The following is a 20,781-nucleotide window of genomic DNA, read 5'->3' as shown; positions in this document are numbered from 1 at the left end:
GAGCCGATTCACCTCTTTTGTTGTTCTATGCAGAAGAAAGTACTTCAAAAGGGCTTTCAAAGTGCACGAAGGAGGCATAAAATTTAGCCATGATATTGACCATCAACCAGGCCTACAAAGTGCTGCACGGCGAGTCGTTTATAGCTTTTCCTACAACATAACCCAGATATTCCTTGTTAAAAAACATGCATGCTTCTTTCTGTGTGTTGTTTTATCATTTGGGCTTTGGCTTGCAGATGGTTGCTTTCTGAAATTGAGGAGCACCAATTGGATATTTTACCCCCTCTCGCTAGTGTGTGGCTTTGTGTTGACAATCAATCTTATATGTATGCCGATTTGAAGCTTGGAAGAGTAAGTGATTGAATTTGTCATTTTGAATCCATGATTGAGAAACATGTTCATATTGAGGGTGAGTTGTGTTTACCCATGTTTGTCATTGAACAGGCCATGTCAAGCATAGAGTCTCGTTTCTGCCCGTGGTGGTTGGACCTTGAAAGAAACCATGTGCCTGAGGAGGAGCTTGATCTGTATCGCCAACATAAGTCTATATTGGAGCTTCGTAGCCAGCAAATTGATCATAATGAGGCCACATCCACATCACATGCAACATCGATTGCATCGGCTTCTTTTCGTAAGTCATTGCCAGTGAATTTAGGGAGGGAAATAGTGAATTGTGCATTGGAGGTGAATCGAGCAATGGAAGCAAATAAGGAGCAGAGTCAACAACAGACATCCAATAGTAGTGCAGGTGGGATACAACCAACTGACATCATAACCAAGACATTGCAAGCTCCAGGTATGTGAGCTTCCTACCTCATCTCTATCATGATCCGATTGTTTTGACTTAAGACTATGTGTGTTAAATGTCAAAAACCTGTCTATAGGAACCATTTATGCCTTCAATGTCAGTATTGAGGACCTTGCAGCTACTTTTGTGAACATGGAGGATGCATCCTCATTGGGAAAGCAAGTGCTTGATGCCATGAATGTTATTTGCACAGTAGGGAATGTCAAGAGTAGAGGGTCCGATTACTGTGTGGAGTTGATATTTGCAGACTTCCCCTCAAATATCATCATTGGAGGTTGTGTTGCAAACAAGGTTCCATATTGGAATAAGATTGGGGATGGCATGTATGACTCTACTTTTAAAGTTGTTGATTCTTGTCTCTCGGATCGAGGCTTCTTTACATGCCTGTACACTATGGAAGAAGGAGTGACCATTGAGCAGGTTGCACAGAGCGTTGGGTTTGGCATTTATCATAGACAGGTTGTGAGGTGTACTCCACCTATTGGGAAGAAGATGGGGCAAATGATTACTACCCAGGTATTGGTGTTGTTCTCTTTGGGGCTGTCATTTGTGCAAATCTTCTTTGTCCCATTTAAGGTGAAAATGCATGAACAACCAATGTGTCTTTGCTTGTAAGTCACTTGTCTAATATTGGCTGTTTTTGTTCGCTCAACATCTCCTGCTACAAGCTTTGTGATGCATGGGGATCAACTAAGGGATTTGGCACTAGGTGATGATCTTGATGTAGGGCAAGATCTTATCTTTGACATGTATGTATATGCATTCAAATCAAGATAGAATTTAAAATGATTTTCAGTGATCTTTATGGCATATGGTTAATGGTTTGTGTGCGTTTTCAAGAGTGCCATCGGAGGATCTGGTGAAGAGAAAGGGTAGACCATGGCGGGGCGGTTGTCAGAGAGGTCAGCGGCTTAGCAAATACATCGTCTCTGTCTTCAGTCGTCCTGGGGACACGATTTTGGATTTGTTTACTGGCACTGGAACTCTTGGGCTAGTGGCAGCATTTATGGATCGCAATGTCATAATGTTAGACAAGGATGAGCAGATCTATGATCACCTGTTAGAACCATACTCAGCAAAGGTATGCATGTTGAAAAGATAAATATGTTAGTAGAGAATAATTTTGTATTGATAAAGCTTATTTTCTTTTCTTTGTGTCTCTTGCAGTTATGAGGATCACATGTCTACATCAAAATGCCATTAGAGATAGTCTTTTTTTTAATTGAGACAATCATTTTTTTGGGACTATTGGAAGTAATGTTTTGATGGATGTTATGCTTCTGAATGTTTTTTACAATAGCATGTAGCTGATTGTTGGACAATTTTTATTTGGATTATAAAATTTTTAAATCCTATGGTTATGGTTTCTAAAGAGTATTATATTGTTGTGTCAGTGGTATGGCTATTAAAATTGGTGTGCATCTTAATGGCTTGATTTATATGCTCTCTGGTTGCTGTGGTTTCCATGTGGTTGCAACAATAGTTTGTTTCTATTAGTAGCTCAATGACCAATATAATGTCTTTTTAGCGAGCCAAGTAGTATGAGTTTTGTAGTGATTTTTTATATCCGCACCATTCATTTGAAAATGCTTTATTTGCAATAGTCATTTTTAAACTTTTTTAGTCTTCTTTGTTCTGTTCATTATAGAGTAGCACTATGGTTTCACTCTTCTCTTTAACATTACATGCTCGCTTAACATCATACCATGCCCCTACTTGCTCACTTTCACAAGGACTTTATTTCTACTCACTGCTCTGTGCTCACTGCTCTTGGCTCGCTAAATAGACGCACCCGTTGGATACCAAAGTTGGCACGTGCAACCTAGCCCATCAGCATCCTTTTAAATCTCTTTGTAGCATCCACTTGAATCTCTTTGTAGCCTCCCCATGACTCAAGAATGCTCGTGCCTCCATCACTTGTATGTGTGGGTAATCATGTATGTGACAAGACATATCTCAAGCAAATCCACCAACTACCCACGGGTTGGCTAGTCGAGAGCATTTTGCACCATTAGACCATAAGGTCTCTTACTATTCCATTTGCCCCAATTCTCTATCATCAAGCCTATCACCAACTAAAGAGTATGGTACATTTGAAGGCTGTGGCTTGAACAAGGTTATATGTAGAAGGGCTTGGTGCATCAAAAGGGGATTCCCTACCAAAACGATGATCATATTTGGGGGCTAGGAGATCCAAGATGGGGTCAATATTAGGACCCGCTGCATCATGCTTGTGTGGCAAAGGATAAGCCTCAGCCTCTAACTAATTGTCCAGTAGTTCCTCGCGGGAAAGAGTGTCAGTGGGAAAATCAAAAGATGTATCAAGAAAATCTCTCTCGATTAGTGGAGGAATTGGATCTCTTTATTTTTATTTTCATGAATAATAGTAGATAACTAAGAAGTTATAGGACTAAATACCATGAGTAAGTGATGTCCTCTATATCATCCCTTTTATCTCCATTCCCATCATTAGAAGGAGGCGGTGGTTTCTTGGTGATTAATAAATCATGTAAAGCATGTAGATCCTCTTCCTTAGGTAATGTGGGATATTCTATGAGAACCTGGTAAAAAGTCATATATTAAGGATGTTATTAAAGATTGTAGATGGGCACAAATTATATTAAAAAGCTGAAGAATGCCATAGGGATGATAAAGTTTTCTATTTTGTAAGAGGAGGTGTTGGTGTGTATCCCAAGCCTCTATCCAGTCGTGTGTTAGCATCCACATTAAACTTTCTTACAGTTTGAGAAGGGGAGCTACATAAGATATGGGAAGAATTTAGGTGATACGAGGTCGTATTTAGAGTACTTTTACATATTTAGAGTCTATGCATATTAAAAATGTGAAAAAGCAACGTGTTTCTAAAGATAGCACGTTTGCGGCTATATACAGACGTTTATAACGATAAACGATAAATTTCTATCAGGTATATATATATATATTATTTTTTAATTATATATCATTCTTAGGGGTTGAGGTATGGCCCCGGCTTCTCTATTAGTTGTTAATAGTGATTTATTTGATTGATTTACTAGTTAAAGTTTGTGTTATCTTAAACAACAGCATATGCCTTAATAAAGAATGTCTTATCGCAATCTCAAGTTGAAATGCTAAAATCTTTGTAAAAAGGATTGTTTTCTTAAGAAGGTAACATGGATTCTAGTCCTATGCTTTAGTTGAGTAAATGGATTGTTATCATAGTTAAATTAAGGTATAGGTACAACTTCTCCCTGCCTTGATGCTACCCGTTCTTGTGCTTGTGTAGCTAGACGACGGAGACATTAGTAAGGCCCGGAGTCCGCTCCCATGGTATCTCTTATACCATTGGGAGAATGAGGTTCGCCGATTGAGGCGAGTAATTATGATGCTGCCTAGTTCTGAGGGCCTAGGCTAGTGCGGTGAATTAGCCCACCCTAGTGCATAGGCATCCCTCTAAGAGGCGGGAGGATCAAGCGACGGAGCCTGAGAGGGCGACGGCTTGAGTCCTCGCCCAATGGTTGACGACGAGATGTATGGTTCCGTAGGATTTTGCCCAGCATGTAGAGGTTGGAAGGCCAAATTCTAGATCATCGGAAGTATAAAGGAAAAGAATAAGAGAGCCGGTTTAGCTTGTATGGAATTGATTCTTGTATAAACATTTTTTTTATAAATCTTATCTTTGTCATTATTGTAGTGTGGAAAGAGGATGTTTTAACGAACCTTGTGAAAGGGCCTTAATTAAGGAACATGTTTATTTATGTCAAACAGTGTGGTAAGATTAATTAGAAAACAAATTGATACATGAGTAGGGTGGAAAGTGGGAGGATGGAATGCCCCGATGACACCATCCTACACATGGGTGGGCCCGATTAGTCAGGTAGCTTTCCAACAGATTAAGTGAAAGCCCTACGCTAGATAAATAGATTCTTGAGCAACTCTATTCTAGGAGACTAGGCCAGCGGGTGTGCCTTGCATGGATGAGGAAAAAAGCGTTGTCTCTAGGAATCAAGATTAGTAGTTGCCCAAATTATGATCAATTAACCCATGGGTAATTTGACTTTTAGAAGACCACGCTCCCCCTGTGAGATAGGACTAGGTCTTACCTACAAATCATATCCTTGAATCTTTACATGGTCAAGGTGTCGATGATGAGTAGGAAATTTTCTCCAAGCTAAGACTTAGTAGACTATCCCTTTTTTGAAAGGGGGCAACCATACACCTTATATGTAAAGGTTTCCCAGGTGGTGGTGAAAGCAATTTTGTATTGGTCCTCCAGTGCAATGGCTCGGTTGTATCCTGAAACCCCAACCAAAAAATTAGACTTTCGCACCTTCCACCCTTATAGAAGGTGCTCTTTGTATGTATGGCAATGGGTAATGATCCCTACAGGTCACCACATTCACCTTCTTTAAGTCAATACACACGTCAATACACACGCAAAGCTTTTCGATTTTCTTGGGTATGATCACAATTGGTGAAACCCAATCCGTGTGCTCAATTTCATAAATGAAATATGCAACAATGAGTTTATCAATTTCCTCCTTTTTTACAATTGCTGAATATTTTGGATTCATTTGGTATGGACGTTGCTTAACCAACCTCAAACCTTCCATGATAGGGATGTGTTGCACCACTTTTGGCAGCACTCCCTTCATGTCCTTATAACTCCAAGCAAAGTAGTCCTTAAATTCTTTGAACAGGGTTATCAACGTCTCTTCTTCCTAGGGTGAGGTTTGTGGTAATGAAGAAAGGTTTGGGGTCTTCACTGGTCTGTACAATATTCACCTCTACAAGTCCATCACCTCTTTCACCTTTGCAGGTCCATCTTGCAGGTCCATCATACAAGGAGCGATCATACAAGGAGCCCGTTTGATCACCCTTCGAGCATTGTTCATGTAGGTGAACTACCTTCCTCTCATCATCAGCATCAAAGGGTTTGAAATGGTTAGGAACCTTCCGCAAATTGAGTTCCTCGTCCCTTCCTATGAAAGCTCTTTTTTCCTTTCGTTCCGCTTCAGCCTCACCACCAAAGCTTTGTTTTGTTTCCTTCTTGCTGACCTTGTGAGCTTAGGGGGACCTTGGCTAAATTTTTTCTCTTACCACATTAGTAACATTAACCAGCTTAACTCCTTTCCCCAATTCTTAAAAAATTCCTCAAGAACTTCAAGAGCTTCAACGCATCTCAGCCATTGTGCATTCATGGGTCCTCTTCTTAGAATCTCACTGCCGTGATTTGCTCGATAACGTTTCTTCTTCAGCCATCTTTGAAACTTCAACCTTGCGGCTGAAATCAAGGTTTTTTTCTCTTTATTAGGTTCAGATCCCTGCTCGTTTGAAGAGCTCTCCTCAGACTGGTTCATCACACTGAGGATCACAACATTCGTATGATAACTAGCATCTCATCTTTCTCATCATGTTCCACAAACTTCATCCTAGTCTTTCCCATGACATCTATTGTGTCTAATATATGCATCCAATTCTTGCAAAAATCATCATTTGGAAGAGAATCATACAAGAAGATTTTCTCTCTTTATGAAGGGTCTAGTGGTTCAGGAGTTCCACATAGTTACGAGGTGGTTTTATGTGTAGTTTTGAATCATTCCCATGCAAACCCCCATCCATTGGATGTGTCTTGCAAGTTTGTACAACCACTTTATGCATCTTTCAAGTTCGCACGTCCACTTTTAGGATTTGTGAATCCTTCCATAGATAGATGTGATCTGTGACCCAATCATGTGATAGATGTGATTTGTGACCCAATCATGTGACAATTTGGCACTTCTCATAAAAGGCCTTTCGAGAATCACATTGTACGAATTTGCATGCTCGGTAAAATTCATCATGGGCAACCATATGGTAGTAGCGAAAAGAGAAGACTTTCATCTTCAAGTTCTAGAGAACTCCCATGGGTCATGACATGGTACTGTCAACCATCTTTACAATGAGGTTTGTCTACTCTAAGGCTGGCTTTCCCCATTTCTCCCAACATTGTTTTGTGATGATTCTCACTCTAGCTCACCCATCTAGGATCGCAAGAGCTTGATAACCTTTGTACACAGCTAGAAGTGTTGCATTTGTGTCATCATTCTCGTAATACTTTCCCATTTGGTTAACCAGGATTCGGACAAGTTCAAGTAGATTACCTCTACCTTCCTCTTTATCTACATCCTTTCCTATTTGGTTAACCAAGATTCTCGTAATACTTTCCCATTTGGTTAACCAGGATTTGGACAAGTTCAAGTAGATTACCTCTACCTTCCTCTTTATCTACATCCTTTCCAAGAGACAAAAGTATTCCTTCATAGGTTGGAGGATCGGTCTGCATTTGGCTTTTCCATCCAGTATTTCATATCAGTCCACAATCTGAAATTTTCTCTTAGCCACCAAGTTCCAAATGGCATCTTCATTTTTATAGAGAGAAATGTGTATAGCCCATCCAACCTCATTAATGTATGAGCCTAAAATAGGACTTGTTGAGTCATAAAGAGGATATTCCCGTCCTTTACTAAAAATTCATGAAAAATAGGTCATTCCTTCCTTCCTCAACTGAGTCGGTTTCACCCTCACTGTGTTCTGAAACAGTATGTGGCACATTCAGCCATTTGGCTTTCATCGCAATATTTTGCCTAGGATAGACTGTTTCAACCGCCCAACTAGCTTACGGCCTTTCATCACAATCACATTCTGACTCTCTTGGACTAAGGCTCATGCAACCTCTAGCTTTTTGATCTCCTTCTGGGCATTTGGGTATCTGCCCAAGGTATTCACCCACTCCCCTTGATGTCTAGGGCTCTTCCCCACTAGTTTGATTTCCTTCCATGTTACTTCCTCATATTTTTTGGTCAACACTTGTTCTTGGTTTGACTTAGTGAGGATACATTTTCAATCATTCCCTCATCTAAATCGTCCTGAATTTCCATTGCAATAGCATCTCCTCCCACCTTCTTTACTCTTTGTCTTCTTCCTGTTATTTGTGTAGAAGTCTTAGCTAATGGTTCTCCCTTGTCTTTCGGGGTCTTCAATGCTTGTGCACGAATTTCCATTGCAACTTGCAACAACATCTCCTCATCCCACCTTCTTTACTCTTTGTCTTCTTCCCGTTATTCGCGTAGAAGACTTAGCTAATGGTTCTCCCTTGTCTTTCGGTGTCTTTAATGCTTGTGCACGAGTTATGACATTGAGTGGTATCATTACCATCCTAGATTGCACCCTAATCATTCAGAGTCCCGTGGTTAGATTGATAGTTTTTGAAGACTCTCAAGTGTCCTTGTAAGGATAGTCCTTGATCGTATGGTCAATTCCACACTTTACACAACTCCACCCAGGGTATATGTTGACTTGAGTAGTTTGCGAGTTTATTGCATTAAACTTATGAGGACACTTAGCCACTTAGTGAGGTCCTTAATAGTGGTAGCATTATAGAGGGGCTCTCCTCCACTGTGGTATTAATCTCCTGGTCCTTCCATTACACTGCAACTTGGAATACTAGTACTGATGTATTCCCTTACATTAGGAAATACTCCGAGATTACCTTCCAATTATCATCTATTTCCTCTATAGTTGGTTTAGGCTCCTATACATATTCTCCTTCCTCCAGCATCTCCTCAATTATCATTTAATTAACTAACATTATGCGGTGTGTTGATGGTTGTGCTGGTAGAATAGGCATGGTATAGGTTGTTGAGATGGTTGTGCTGGTAGAATAGGCATGGTATAGGTTGTTGAGATATCAAGCTCAACATGAGCTGACACTCACATAGTGCCTGCATGGCCATTCGACATTTACATAACTGACAAGTTTGGTAGCCGGCACACCAACATATCTTCGCGAGAGATTCTATAGCTGGACTACATTGACTAGTCCACACCTACCCACTCCACTTAGCGTATTCACATTATGGACCACTTGTATATACTCTATTATGTGTGTTAGTCACTTTATCTTCTTTGTAAACCTTTTTTATTGTATAAAGAAGAACAAGAATTTTTAGTCTCTCACCTTGTGTATTCTCTTCTAGGGTTTGTGTGAGTGAGTGTGTGTGTGCTTGCAAGAGCTCAAGCTCTCTTCTCCGCTACACCTTCTCATGGTATTAGAGCTTGGTTCAGGCAAAGGAAGCAGGGCAAGCAAGAGAAGCACAGGAAGCAGTACAAGGGTAAGAGCTTCATCTACTCTTTCCCCTTTGTGTTGGCTACCACACCCTTGTCGGGATCTCTTCTCAAGAGGCATCATGCAAATAAAATGCCTAAGATCAGATGGTGGGGGAGAATATTTCTCCAATGACGGTTCAATGATTTTTTGAGAAAGCAGGGAATCAAGAGGCAGTGCAGAAAGGAAAAATAGGCACATTGTAGAAGTGGCACGTGCCTTGATGGCGGAAAAGAATATGCCACATTACTTTTGGGCAGAAGCAGTAGCAACTGCTGTGTACTGTTGAAATTAGAGCAATGTGATGAGCTATGGTGGATCAAATACTAGAATCAACATCATTAATAAAGTGATTAGTAAATAATTAAGATGTAATTAGTGAGCAATTAACTAATAGCTTAATGTAGGCATGGATAATCAAAAACCAACAAATTCTCATTAGGCCAATGCCTCAATTTATAGTGTTTACATCCAAGCATCAAATCCCACTGATTTCTACTTGATTCACTCCACCTCTTTTGCTTGATTCTCTACACCTCTTCACTTTTCCCAGAATATCTCCCAGAATATCTCCACACTTCCTAAATCTTCTCATGCTACCCTTTATTCTCTCCCAATAGATTCTTCTCACCTTTTCACAGGTTCTCTCACATTTACAGATTTTATTTTACAGCCTCTAACCAAGGGCTTGTTCCTGCACACACCCTATTCACTTGTATATTTCAACACCTCCCCTCAAGTGAATACTCCTAGCACACCTGGACCCTATACCAAGTTTCTCTCTTACTTGATAGTCCGCCGACCAGTGTCTAGCACACCTCCCCTCAAGTTAACTTAGCACACCTGGACCCTGTACCAAGTTTCTCTCTTCCTTGATAGTTTGCAACCAGTGCCTCAAGTCCCTAAACTCATAGTCCTTGACACTCTCTCTCTCTATGTGTCCAAGACTTACTACAAGTGCCCGCGACCTTGACTAAAGTGCTCACACATACATCTATCTACCACGTGGCCTACATCATCGCTGGCTTAGAGGTGGTTTTACTTTGTTGGGACAGGTTACATTGGGTTGTGGGGTCTCTCTCTCTCTCTCTCAGAGATTTTCACATGGCTCCTCACTCTTTGGAGCCTCACATCTTCTCTTGTCTTCAGTCTTCTTGTCGTGGTAGCTTCTCTTCACACGTCCATGTCTTCCTCTTCTTTCAGTCTTCTTGTGGTAACTTCTCTTCTCGTGTCCATGTCTTCCTTCAATGCTTCCTTTAGATCTTCTTGGTGTGGATCTTTCTCTTGGAAGGAGATGTTCTTCTTCTTTCATTGCTGGGGCCATGAGCTTGTCCATCAGGTCTTCTTGCTCCATGTGAGCAACATGTTTAAATGTTTGTTTGACAGTTCTTTTGGGCTTTTGATGTTTATCTTGTGTCATTATGCATGTGTCATTATGCAATGCAAACCCAAATCTATGTGGGAGGTCTTACCTCTTGCCTTATTCTGGACAAGGGCAGTGTCTGATCCCATTTTTACACTAATGTAATATGCCCAATACATAATGCGTATAGCATTCATTCTAATGCACATTTCCAAATGCAACTCTGGCTGTGAATAATCTTGAATTTGAGTGAGATTTATAGGCATTAACCAAGGGTTAATGCAAAATGATGATTACCATAATCTTGAATTTGAGTGAGATTTATAGGCATTAACCAAGGGTTAAATGCAAAATGATGATTACCATAAATTTATCAGCATAATTTTACCAGAAATTACATTAAATCAAGGGTAACCAATTTGTACGGAATGGTTGGAGTATCAAACCAACTCCGAATTGTAATCTGAAGCTATAGGGATCTGTATCAGATACCTAATGGTTAATTTGAATCCTCAATTGTACCAAAATATAGTGATTAGCATTGACTAATCACTGACTAGCAAATTAATCCTCTGTTTTGTGTGCAAAAAACAGAGTATGCGAGGAGTCCAGATCTGGGGCCTTAGACTTCAAATAAGCTCAAATCCTTTCAAGGCCATCAATAGCAATTATTCTAGTAGAGGATTAAGCCAAGAAACACAAGATTTGACCAAACATTAAATGCTTAATCTCTGTTTTACCAAAGTCACCTGCAGATTTGATAAAGAGCTTGGATCTCACTGTAGACTTGATCAAATTGAATTTTGACTTCACCAGCTTGTAGAGCATGCTTGAAAACCCTTGGAGCTCTGAGGAATTAGAGCAATTTGATTGGATGAAGACAAGATCTGCAATTTCCTCATAAAAAATTGTGCTGGCTAAAATCGCGATTTCTCCTTTATCCGCCGGCGGTTTGCGCTTCTTTCTTGATGGGCTGGATCGTGGAGATGCTTGCTATGTTGGGCTAGAAGGGTTTGGCCTAATGTTGAGTGTGCAAGGAGCTAGAGCTCCTCCACCAGCTGGGGGTACAGAGGTGAGTTGAAAAATAACTAAAAATTTGATTAATTTCTAATTATCTACTAATCCTAATTAACTAGATAATGGGCTCATAAACTTGATGAATTCTAGACATGGCTCTGATACCATGTTAAAATTAGAGCAATGTGATGAGCTATGGTGGATCAAATACTAGAATCAACATCATTAACAAAGTGATTAATAAATAATTAAGATGTAATTAATAAATAATTAAGACATAATTAGTGAGCAATTAACTAATAGCTTAATGTAAGCATGGATAATCAAAAACCAGTAAATTCTCATTAGGCAATGCCTTAATTTATAGTGTTTACATCCAAGCATCAAATCCCACTGATTTCTCCTTGATTCACTCCTCTTTTTCTTGATTCTCTCCACCTCTTCACTTTTCCCAGAATATCTCTACACTTCCTAAATCTTCTCATGCTACCCTTTATTCTCTCCCAGTAGATTCTTCTCACCTTTTCACAGGTTCTCTTACATTTACAGATTCTCTTTTACAGCCTCTAACCAAGGGCTTGTTCCCTCACACACCCTATGCACTTGTATATTTCAACATGTACATTATGAACATGACACCCACTGCAGTTGTTCATAGTATGATTCCTAAACAAAAGTTTACAGGCATAAGACCGAATGTGTCTCAAGTGAGAACATATGTATTGCATATGTACATGTTCCTGATGAAGTGAGAATAAAGTTGGATCCAAAGGCAGAGAAATGCATCTTCATTGGTTATGCTATGGAGCAAAAAGATTATAGATGCTATAACCCTATCACTCGTGATGCGAGTAAGCAGAGATATTATCTTCGATGAGATGAGTAGCTGGTATGCACCAGTAGTGAAGGCAATAGAAGATGCAGATGTAAGAAGTGTTGATGCTGCACCATATGTAGATCAGCAATCATAGGTGCTGAGTGGACCTGGGGAGTCCTCGAGCAGTGGATCCAATGTTAGCCCATGGTCTCAAGGTTAGGCAGGTTGAGGAATGATGCAGGTACACATGTATCACAGAAAGGGAAGGAAAAGGTAGATCAACCTTTTGTGTGCCTGACCTGTCAGCAAGTCACTTATATGTAGATGGTGACTCTAGTGGCTCTCTGAGCAGAGCCTTGATGAGGAGCTTGGCATTCCGTCTATGGTTACTCCTGGTGTAAGGAGAACCAGGGCTGTTTTGAGGACACCTGGTAGTGATCCAGGTGTGTATGTGTAGGTCTACGAGGGTTAGATACCCTGTTGATGACAGGTTGAGATATGATGGATTATAAAACCCATCATTATGCTTACATGGTAAAAGCAATACAGGAGGTTGAGCTCACTTTCTTTGAGTAGGTAATTTGAAATAAGAAATGGGAAGATGCCATGGATGAGGAGATGGTAGCATTGGATGCAAATGCAACATGGGAGTTAGTGCCTTTGCCTAAGGAAAAGAAGGCAATTGGATGTAAGTGGGTGTATAAAGTCAAGCACAATGCTGACGGTTCAGTGAGTAGGTACAAGGGAAGATTGGTTACCAAGGGCTATGCGCAGACTTATGGCATAGACTATCAGGAGACATTCTCGATTGCAAGAATCGCAACTATGAGAGCTATCATTGCTATGGCTGCAACAAAGGGTTGGTCTTTACATCAAATGGATGTAAATAATGCTTTCTTGCATGGTGATTTGCAAGAAGAAGTGTACATGATGCAGCCACGAGGTTACGAGAGTGATGCACATCCAGATTTTGTGTGCAGGTTACACAAAGCCTTGTATGGCTTGAAGCAGGCACCCAGAGCATGGTCAAACAAGATCGGGGAGTATCTTGTTACCATTGGATTTTAGATATCCAATGTAGATTTTTCACTATATGTGAAAAAGACAGATAGAGGGATCATGCTATTAGTCATCTATGTGGATGACTTGATTATCATTGGTGATAGTAGTGATGCAGACATACATGATGTCAGGATGCTTTTGAAGCAGAAGTTTGAGATGAAGGATTTGGGTGAGCTACTGCGATATTTCCCGGGCATAGAGGTGGTGAGATTACCTCATTGCATTTTGTTATTGCAGAGGAAGTATGGCTTGGACATGTTGTCCAAGTATGGTATGACAGGATGTAAGCCTATTTCAGTGCCATTGGAGCAGAACACAAAGCTTTTCGTAGATACAGGTGAGCTTTTGGAGGACCACACACTACATACAGGCGCATAGTGGGTAGTTTGATCTACATGACCATTACAAGGCTAGACTTGAGCTATGATGTTGGACTTGTGAGTCAGTTTATGCAGGCCCCTAGGAATCCACACTTGGATGTGGCTAGACGGATCCTCAGGTACATAAAGTCCTCAGTTGATTATGGACTTTTCTATGAGGCTGGTAGTACAGAGATATAGTTGCATGGGTACATAGATGCTAATTGGACTGGTAGTATTGTAGACAGAAGATCTACCAATGGTTTTATGTTCTCATTTGGAAGTGCTGCTGTGAGTTGGAGCAGTAAGAAGCAGCCAATAGTTTCCTTGGCGAGTTACAGAGGTAGAGTATAGGGGTGCTGCTATGGCAGCTTGTGAGGTAGCTTGGTTTCATAAGCTACTTGGTGACATGGGAGAGCCCATGGATAGGGCAGTTGTCATATATTGTGACAACATGAGCAGCATGTAGTTGGTCAGTAACCCAATATATCATGCTAGAACGAAGCACATTGAGGTGCATTATCACTTCGTGAGGGAGAAGGTTCTAGAAGGAGATGTAGATCTGGTATATATCAGCACAGAGGATCAGGTGGCTGACATCTTCAAACGAAGGCATTGGGCATAGAGAAGCTCCACAGGTTTAGGAGCTTACTTGGAGTGCAGTGTGTGGAGTTGAGCTCGAGAGGGAGAGTTGAGATATCGAGAGGGAGTGTTGAGATATCGAGCTCAACTAGTGCTATGACGAACATTGATGACCCGCATGGGTGATAGCTTCCGCATCTACACCATTGGCATGGTTGGTGAGATTATGGGTGATATGGGGCCAGTGGGATGACAGGCCTATGTGACAGCCATTTTGGATTACTAGAGCCTGGCATAGTTATAGTGTCAGCTCATTTAGTCGGGTTCACATTATGGACCGACCCTTGTATGTTGTAGCAGTTGTGTTGTAGTAGTTGAGTACTAACCCAGATAGTGTGTTGTCTTATCTTTATGTTATGTTGGTTTAGAGAAGAAGAAGATAGAAGAAAATTCAGCTATCCATCTCTCTTGTGTCTTGCTCTCTCTTGTGTGTGTGTGGTTGCTTGCTAGGGTTTGAATCTCTCCCTCTCCCCCACATTCTCTTTATTTGACACCCTGCTTTCATGTGTATCACACATTTTGTGCGTCCATTGTTTTCGTGAATGGCTTGGAATGTAAAGGTGCTCATTGTGTTGCAAAGGAAGTGCCCGAGGCGTGGGCAAACAACTTGGTCTTCACTAAACAAAGGATTATACCACAGCTATACCAAAAGGTACCATACTCTTTTAGCATGGTTTTCGCTTTTACAGTAATTGCAAAGTACATTGGTGTCATAGGGATGTATTAATATCATAGTTGTACTAACACCCAATCATAGTTTAGTAATACCCATCACCAGTACTTTTGTTGTAGGACTACAAGTACAAGCTATTGCATAATACAGTGCCCTAGTCCTAAAACCGAGGTCCCATGCACTGTCTAAATAATTAGTATAGTACTGGCTTGTACTTTTTACATAAATAGTATAATATTGGCTATAAACATAACATAATTTAGGTACACCTTTCAGAAATCTCAAGAAATTATTCATTGGCACTAAATAGTTTTTATAAATAAGTATTATTGTGTGAAGGAAAAGTATTATTACTATAGTACATAACTACACATGAATTACCACTGTATTGCAAGGCAAAGTACTGTTAATATAGGACAAAACTACACATGAATTACTATAGTACAAGGTAAAGTACTGTTAGTATAGTACAATACTGCACATAAATTATTACAATACTTACTAGGCAAAGTAATGTTAGTATAGTACAATACTACTCATAAATCTACTAAAGGAAGCATAATATAGTACTAAATAATACTAGAGTCATTTCCTAAGCACCAAACTGAACTAGATGTAGTATATGTTGTAGTACTTTTTTAGTATAATACAAGTTGATGAAGTACTCCTTATAGTTCTACCAAGGAGAACTTAGTATAGTATTTTCCAGTACTACTGTCATTGCCTAAACACTTAGAATAGTACTGTATAGTACTATTGACATTACCTAAACACCAAACGGACTAGCCATAGTATGTGTTCTAGAGCTGGATACTCATATCTCCTCATAATACATGACCATATTTTTTAGGTGCTCAACATATTTCTCATGTGGAGCTGGACTACCTATAATATATATTGTGAACTGGCTATACAATATATGTTGGTTTGTATGTGTTGTTGAACTGGGTTATCTCATCTCCTTAGCATACAAGAGCAATTTTGAGTTGTTGAATAATTGTTTTTATTTATTGCTGCACTATTAGAGATGTCTCCGCAATTGGTCTTGTAAACATCCACTTCACCTGCAAAGAAACGTGTCTCCATTGCAAGTGCTGATATGGAGACTCCAAAGAAAAAGCAGATTGTTAGTTGTTTTGCGAAGAAGAACCTAAAGAGGGAGAGCTGGAAAAAAAGAATCCATGCAACAGGTGACGAGAAATTTGATTTTGATGAGGATGCTTGTCGTATGATTGTGGATAAGCAACAAAAGGCAAGTATAATTAAATTGAAGAAGGTCTCTCCAATGCGCAAGTTGCCGAGACTGGAGGGAAAACAACCTGAGCTCATAATTGATTGTGGTTTGGAATTACACTAGTAAGATTTTTCCTTGTCATCATATGCATCAAGTGCAAAATTTGTGTGATTCTGTTTATTATGGTTGTAGCATCAAAGATAGCGCATACAGATTTCCCATTGAGTGGTAAACCTACGAAGAAGTTAGCTAAATGATCACTTTACAAGAAGAAAGGAGAGAATAAAGTAGATAAGCAAGGTCTACTTAAGGGACAAGAGATGGGTTCATTGGACAACTTGACAACAGATCCTCCAAACAGTGAGTAGCATATGTTTGACAACATATTCTAAACCATCTTTTACATAAAAGTTACCTTAAAGGTCTCATGAAAATATTGTGGTTTTGGCAGGTGAGTGCTTGGCTGCTAGTGTGTGCAGGCTGAAATAGAGATGATTTTAATAAGAATGCCACAATTGGTGCTGATAAAGAGTCAGGCCAAAATGGATAGGACAAAGGAGATGGGAATACGTCAAAGGAGTCAGGCCAAAATGGATAGGACAAAGGAAATGAATACGTCAAAAGAGTCAGGCTTGTTATGAAACCTTCCACATGTGTGCATTTTGTTTACCACAATTTCTATGCATTCTATGTGTTACAAAGAAAACAATTTGATTTTGCTTTTTCAATAGGGGTAGAGTGTGTGGATGGGTCCACTCAAGAAGGCGCTATGGTCGAGAATGAAGATGCCGCAAGACCTTGGAATTTTAGATTTTACTGATAGCATCACTGATTGTTGTTTGGGAAGCCTAACATACTCCATGCATGACATAATGGCATATATAGATTAGGGTTAGACTTTATGAGAAGTGTTTTGTCATAAATGGCTGTATAGAACGATACTTAAACTGGTACTTAAACTAAAAGGAATAGCATTGATTGATGTACTTAATGATGTCAAAATTTTGAAAATGATTTCTTTCTTTCTCCCAAAAGCTCTGGCTGACTCACCTATAAGATCTAGAAGTGTGTGACTTACCTATCTAAAGAGAGAGACAACATGCAAGCGGGGTAGAGACAAAAGGAGAAACCATGCATACATGTAGGGGAGCATCATAACAGCCATGTTATAAGAACATAATAGAAGCATAGACAAAGTAGAAATAATCATAAGAAGGTGAATTTGTCCTGCAAAAAGGTGCCCACGACCATGACAATCAAACCCAGGTTGTAAGAAACAAGGCAATGACATTCAATGTTCTAAGTAGAAGAAATCCACTACAATATAACTTGTATGCTATAAAAGGGAGACAAAAAACACAATGACAATATAATGGAGACCATGCTGTAATAATAAAGAGATAAGAGCTCATTAAAAAATCAACATGATGGAAGACCAAAGGAAAAAACCACTCCTACTGAGTGTAAAAAGTGCCCTAAAAATCACTACAAATTGATGTTCAGTAGTATTCTAGAATGCACCTCAGGTGTTACACTATAGAGCACCTTATGTTTTACTCTTAGCATAGAAAACTTTATTACTATGACTGCATCTACATGCACAACAGCGGTTGGGCCCTTCTTGAGAAGAACGTAATAGCTCTAAGTGGATTGCACCTTTTCATAATATGTGCCACGTATTACCTCATCGCCAACATTGAAGACATTCTCCCATCCATCCTTTATTTGTTCCGTTAGGATAGATTTTAGTTCTGAACACAAGAGTATGTATTACTCCTTTGCTTGTTCCTCATCCGTCGTTGTGTAGACCTCAAGATTGTCTCCGACCTCCGACATATCAACCAAACTATCATTGTCCTCAAAGTATGTAGTGTCTTCATCTACAATGGGAGCTTCATCGCTCACATTGATTGGCTCTAGATTTTTTAAGGACCATGGCCTACTGTGTTGCAAGCTGTTGCACTTGTCCCAAGTTTCATCCATACAGAAGGAGCAAAAGCACGGCAAGCTTCGAAAGAGGAGCTGTGTGTTGTCTTTCTTACTAAAACCAAGAATGCATTGTGTCTTACAAGTTCCAATGTGCAACCCCATTTTGTGTTTCGATCCACATCGCCAGCCTTAACCTCCAGAAATAAATGGAGGACGACATCATTTCTGTATTTAGCCCACCACGTCATTTGCATTTTGAATCTTTGCTCCACTAGGTTTGAGCTACTCCGCAGCAGTGAGCATATGCTTCACCATGGCCCCTACACCATCGTGCTCACCCTTTCCATGACCACTCTCAAAGAAGTGCCATGTCATGTGTATGTTGTTCAATAAGAAATACATGTTCAACAGACAATTAAAAAAACCAACAAATATCTTTGTGATGGATTAACATATTAGAGCATGCCATAATAGTATACCAGTGTTGTAGTGTGCCATAACAAATGTGCTATCTGTACTGACATATGAATGATCTCAAATGTGAATTGAATTCTTTAATGATTGTTGATGGTGGAGTCTCCTAAGGGTACATCAAATGTGCTATCTGTACTGACATATGAATGATCTCAAATGTGAATTGAATTCTTTAATGATTGTTGATGGTGGAGTCTCCTAAGGGTACATCAACTAGATTCTTCTCTTTGAACCACCTTTCTTCGTTTCCACTGTCACATACTCATATGCCTTCCATTTTATTAACACATCACCAATGTCTTGAAGTTCCCGAGAGGAAAAAATATAGACTTAGAGCATTTCTCACATTTACCTAGTAGGCATGGCAGCTTGTTCCATTCAGCATCATCATCCTTTTGGCACACATTGGATGTCCATAGTGTTATAACTGAAGGAACAGTTTTACACCTAGCGTTGCACTTATCCTACTTGTTAGGGTGACATATGCCACACTGACAATGTCACAAGGGTCCATGCAAGGCCACATCATTGCACCTCATGGAGTTCACTGGACACCTCAATAAGTCCATGCACTTATGTTGAATGCAACAACATGTGTTTCTCTCCTTCAACTTTATGATGTAATAAGGTTTCAATGAGATTGAAAGGATCTAAATCCAATAATGCAGTTAGGGATTTTTTGTCTGAATCTCCAAAAGAATTCTTGTGTTGTGAATCATCTGTGTAATAGCGGACAGTAGTCTATAAAGAAATCTATTGAACAATAAACCATTTATTAATTATGAAGTTCAAACACAACCCATGATGTTATGCAAGGGAGATACCTCAGTTTGCTCCATGATGTGGAGGGGATGTTTTGCATATTGTTTCCTGCAAATGTCCTCTTGTTTGATGACACTTGAGTATTTTTGTTCCAAAATTACACCACGTAATCAATCACCTCCACACTCAAGCAATTGGTCCTATGCTTTCTCACTCTAGCAGTGTCTATTGTGAATGTCCACACGGTGTCACTTGAATTATCGTGGGTGTATGCTGAGAGCATATGCTAGTCTCTTAATTCCCGTAGCATTGGTAGTAGTTCCATTGTTAACAATCGTTTGCATCAGACACCGCTTTGTATCCAATTTCTTGGTAGTGTGCACTCCTTTAATTTGGGAACTGTAGCGACTTCCAAAACAGGTTTCATGTCACGACGATGAGCCAAAATCGTACCCAAAACATCCCCCTTTGTGGATAAGTCAAGGTTGCACGTCATTTGGTTGAAACGTCGTACAATTGATAAAGATATTTGTCTTTGATTTCTCTTCAAGCATTTGCTAACTACCAATTCATCTAAGCTTGAACATGTTTGGTATTCGACATACTCTATGCTTGACAATTGTGCTACACAGCATGGGCATATATAAAATATTTACTTAATGGAATAAAGAGCAAGACCTCAAAAAAATGAAAGCATGGACATACATAAAATAATTACTCAATGGAATAAAGAACCAGACCTTTAAAATTTGCAATTTAGTAAAGAGCATACCCATGGCTTTCGAGGTTGTAGACAGAGAAGGTGATACCAACCAAATTTTAATCTGCATTGAATGTGCAATAAACACAATCAAAACATCTTTTCATTGCAAAAGCAAATCGGAGAATTAATTTACATATGCTAAAAACATGTGAATAAATAAGGGGTTAATGTGGTTGATTTACTGAACAACATAGGTGATTATCATGGCTAAAACTAAAATCTATAGAGCCACATGACGAGAGAAAGAGAGAGAGAGAGAGAGAGAGAGAGGCGGGCAACAACGATGGAGACCATAACAACCTCGATATGGAAGAAGAGTTGCAAAGCATAAAAAAGAAAAAAGCAAGAAGAAAATATATATGCATGGTACCTTAATTCAACTGGTTTTTGCTAGTGTGGAAGGTAAACTAGAAGGATGGCTTCCCAACAAGGAGGAAGTGGTGCAATGAATGTGTGTGTGTGTGTGTGTGTGTGTGTGTGAGAGAGAGAGAGAGAGAGAGAGAGAGAGAGAGAGAGAGAGCTGAGATTGGAGGGAGAAAGATGGATGACAAGAGGGAAGGTGCCGAAACTTCTTCAAGGTAGATTCTTGAAATTATCTTTCTTCCTAAATTCCTTCCTAAATACAAGCCCTTATCTATACAAGATTAACCACAACCCCACCTCCCTCCACGTGGGCAAAGGAGGTGGGACTATTTCAAAATAACCACTCCTCCTGCAAGCGTGAGGAGGAACCAAATCTCACATCTTCCAATG

At 39.8% G+C, this 20,781-nt stretch overlaps 1 protein-coding gene and 1 long non-coding RNA gene across 2 annotated transcripts; both read left to right on the top strand.

The window, feature by feature from the left end:
- The first annotated feature begins 214 nt into the window (after positions 1 to 214).
- On the top strand, positions 215 to 6,155 carry LOC147632275 (uncharacterized). The gene is made up of 4 exons (XM_086807842.1): positions 215 to 351; positions 445 to 796; positions 885 to 1,150; positions 6,102 to 6,155. The coding sequence occupies exons 1-4, from the start codon at positions 325 to 327 to the stop codon at positions 6,153 to 6,155; spliced, it is 699 nt and encodes a 232-aa protein (XP_086663968.1). The 5' UTR covers positions 215 to 324.
- An 8,534-nt stretch (positions 6,156 to 14,689) lies between these two features.
- On the top strand, positions 14,690 to 16,685 carry LOC147632274 (uncharacterized). Its single transcript, XR_015267182.1, has 3 exons — positions 14,690 to 14,845; positions 16,293 to 16,460; positions 16,552 to 16,685. It is a non-coding gene; the product is annotated as an uncharacterized LOC147632274 (long non-coding RNA).
- Positions 16,686 to 20,781: the final 4,096 nt, after the last annotated feature.

This window comes from Cibotium barometz, chromosome 13, assembly GCF_041138505.1.
Source record: "Cibotium barometz isolate CiBa-2024 chromosome 13, ASM4113850v1, whole genome shotgun sequence".
In the NCBI taxonomy this organism is placed as follows: domain Eukaryota; kingdom Viridiplantae; phylum Streptophyta; class Polypodiopsida; order Cyatheales; family Cibotiaceae; genus Cibotium; species Cibotium barometz.
Note: the sequence above shows the minus strand (reverse complement) of the source record. Positions and strands in the feature narration are given on the sequence as shown.

Bases quoted from the DNA above. Each gene is read 5' to 3' on its own strand.
- LOC147632275 (XM_086807842.1), top strand. From the start codon at position 325: ATGTATGCCGATTTGAAGCTTGGAAGA. The intron at 352-444 runs GTAAGTGATTGA...GTCATTGAACAG, and splicing joins CCGATTTGAAGCTTGGAAGA to GCCATGTCAAGCATAGAGTC. The intron at 797-884 runs GTATGTGAGCTT...ACCTGTCTATAG, and splicing joins CAAGACATTGCAAGCTCCAG to GAACCATTTATGCCTTCAAT.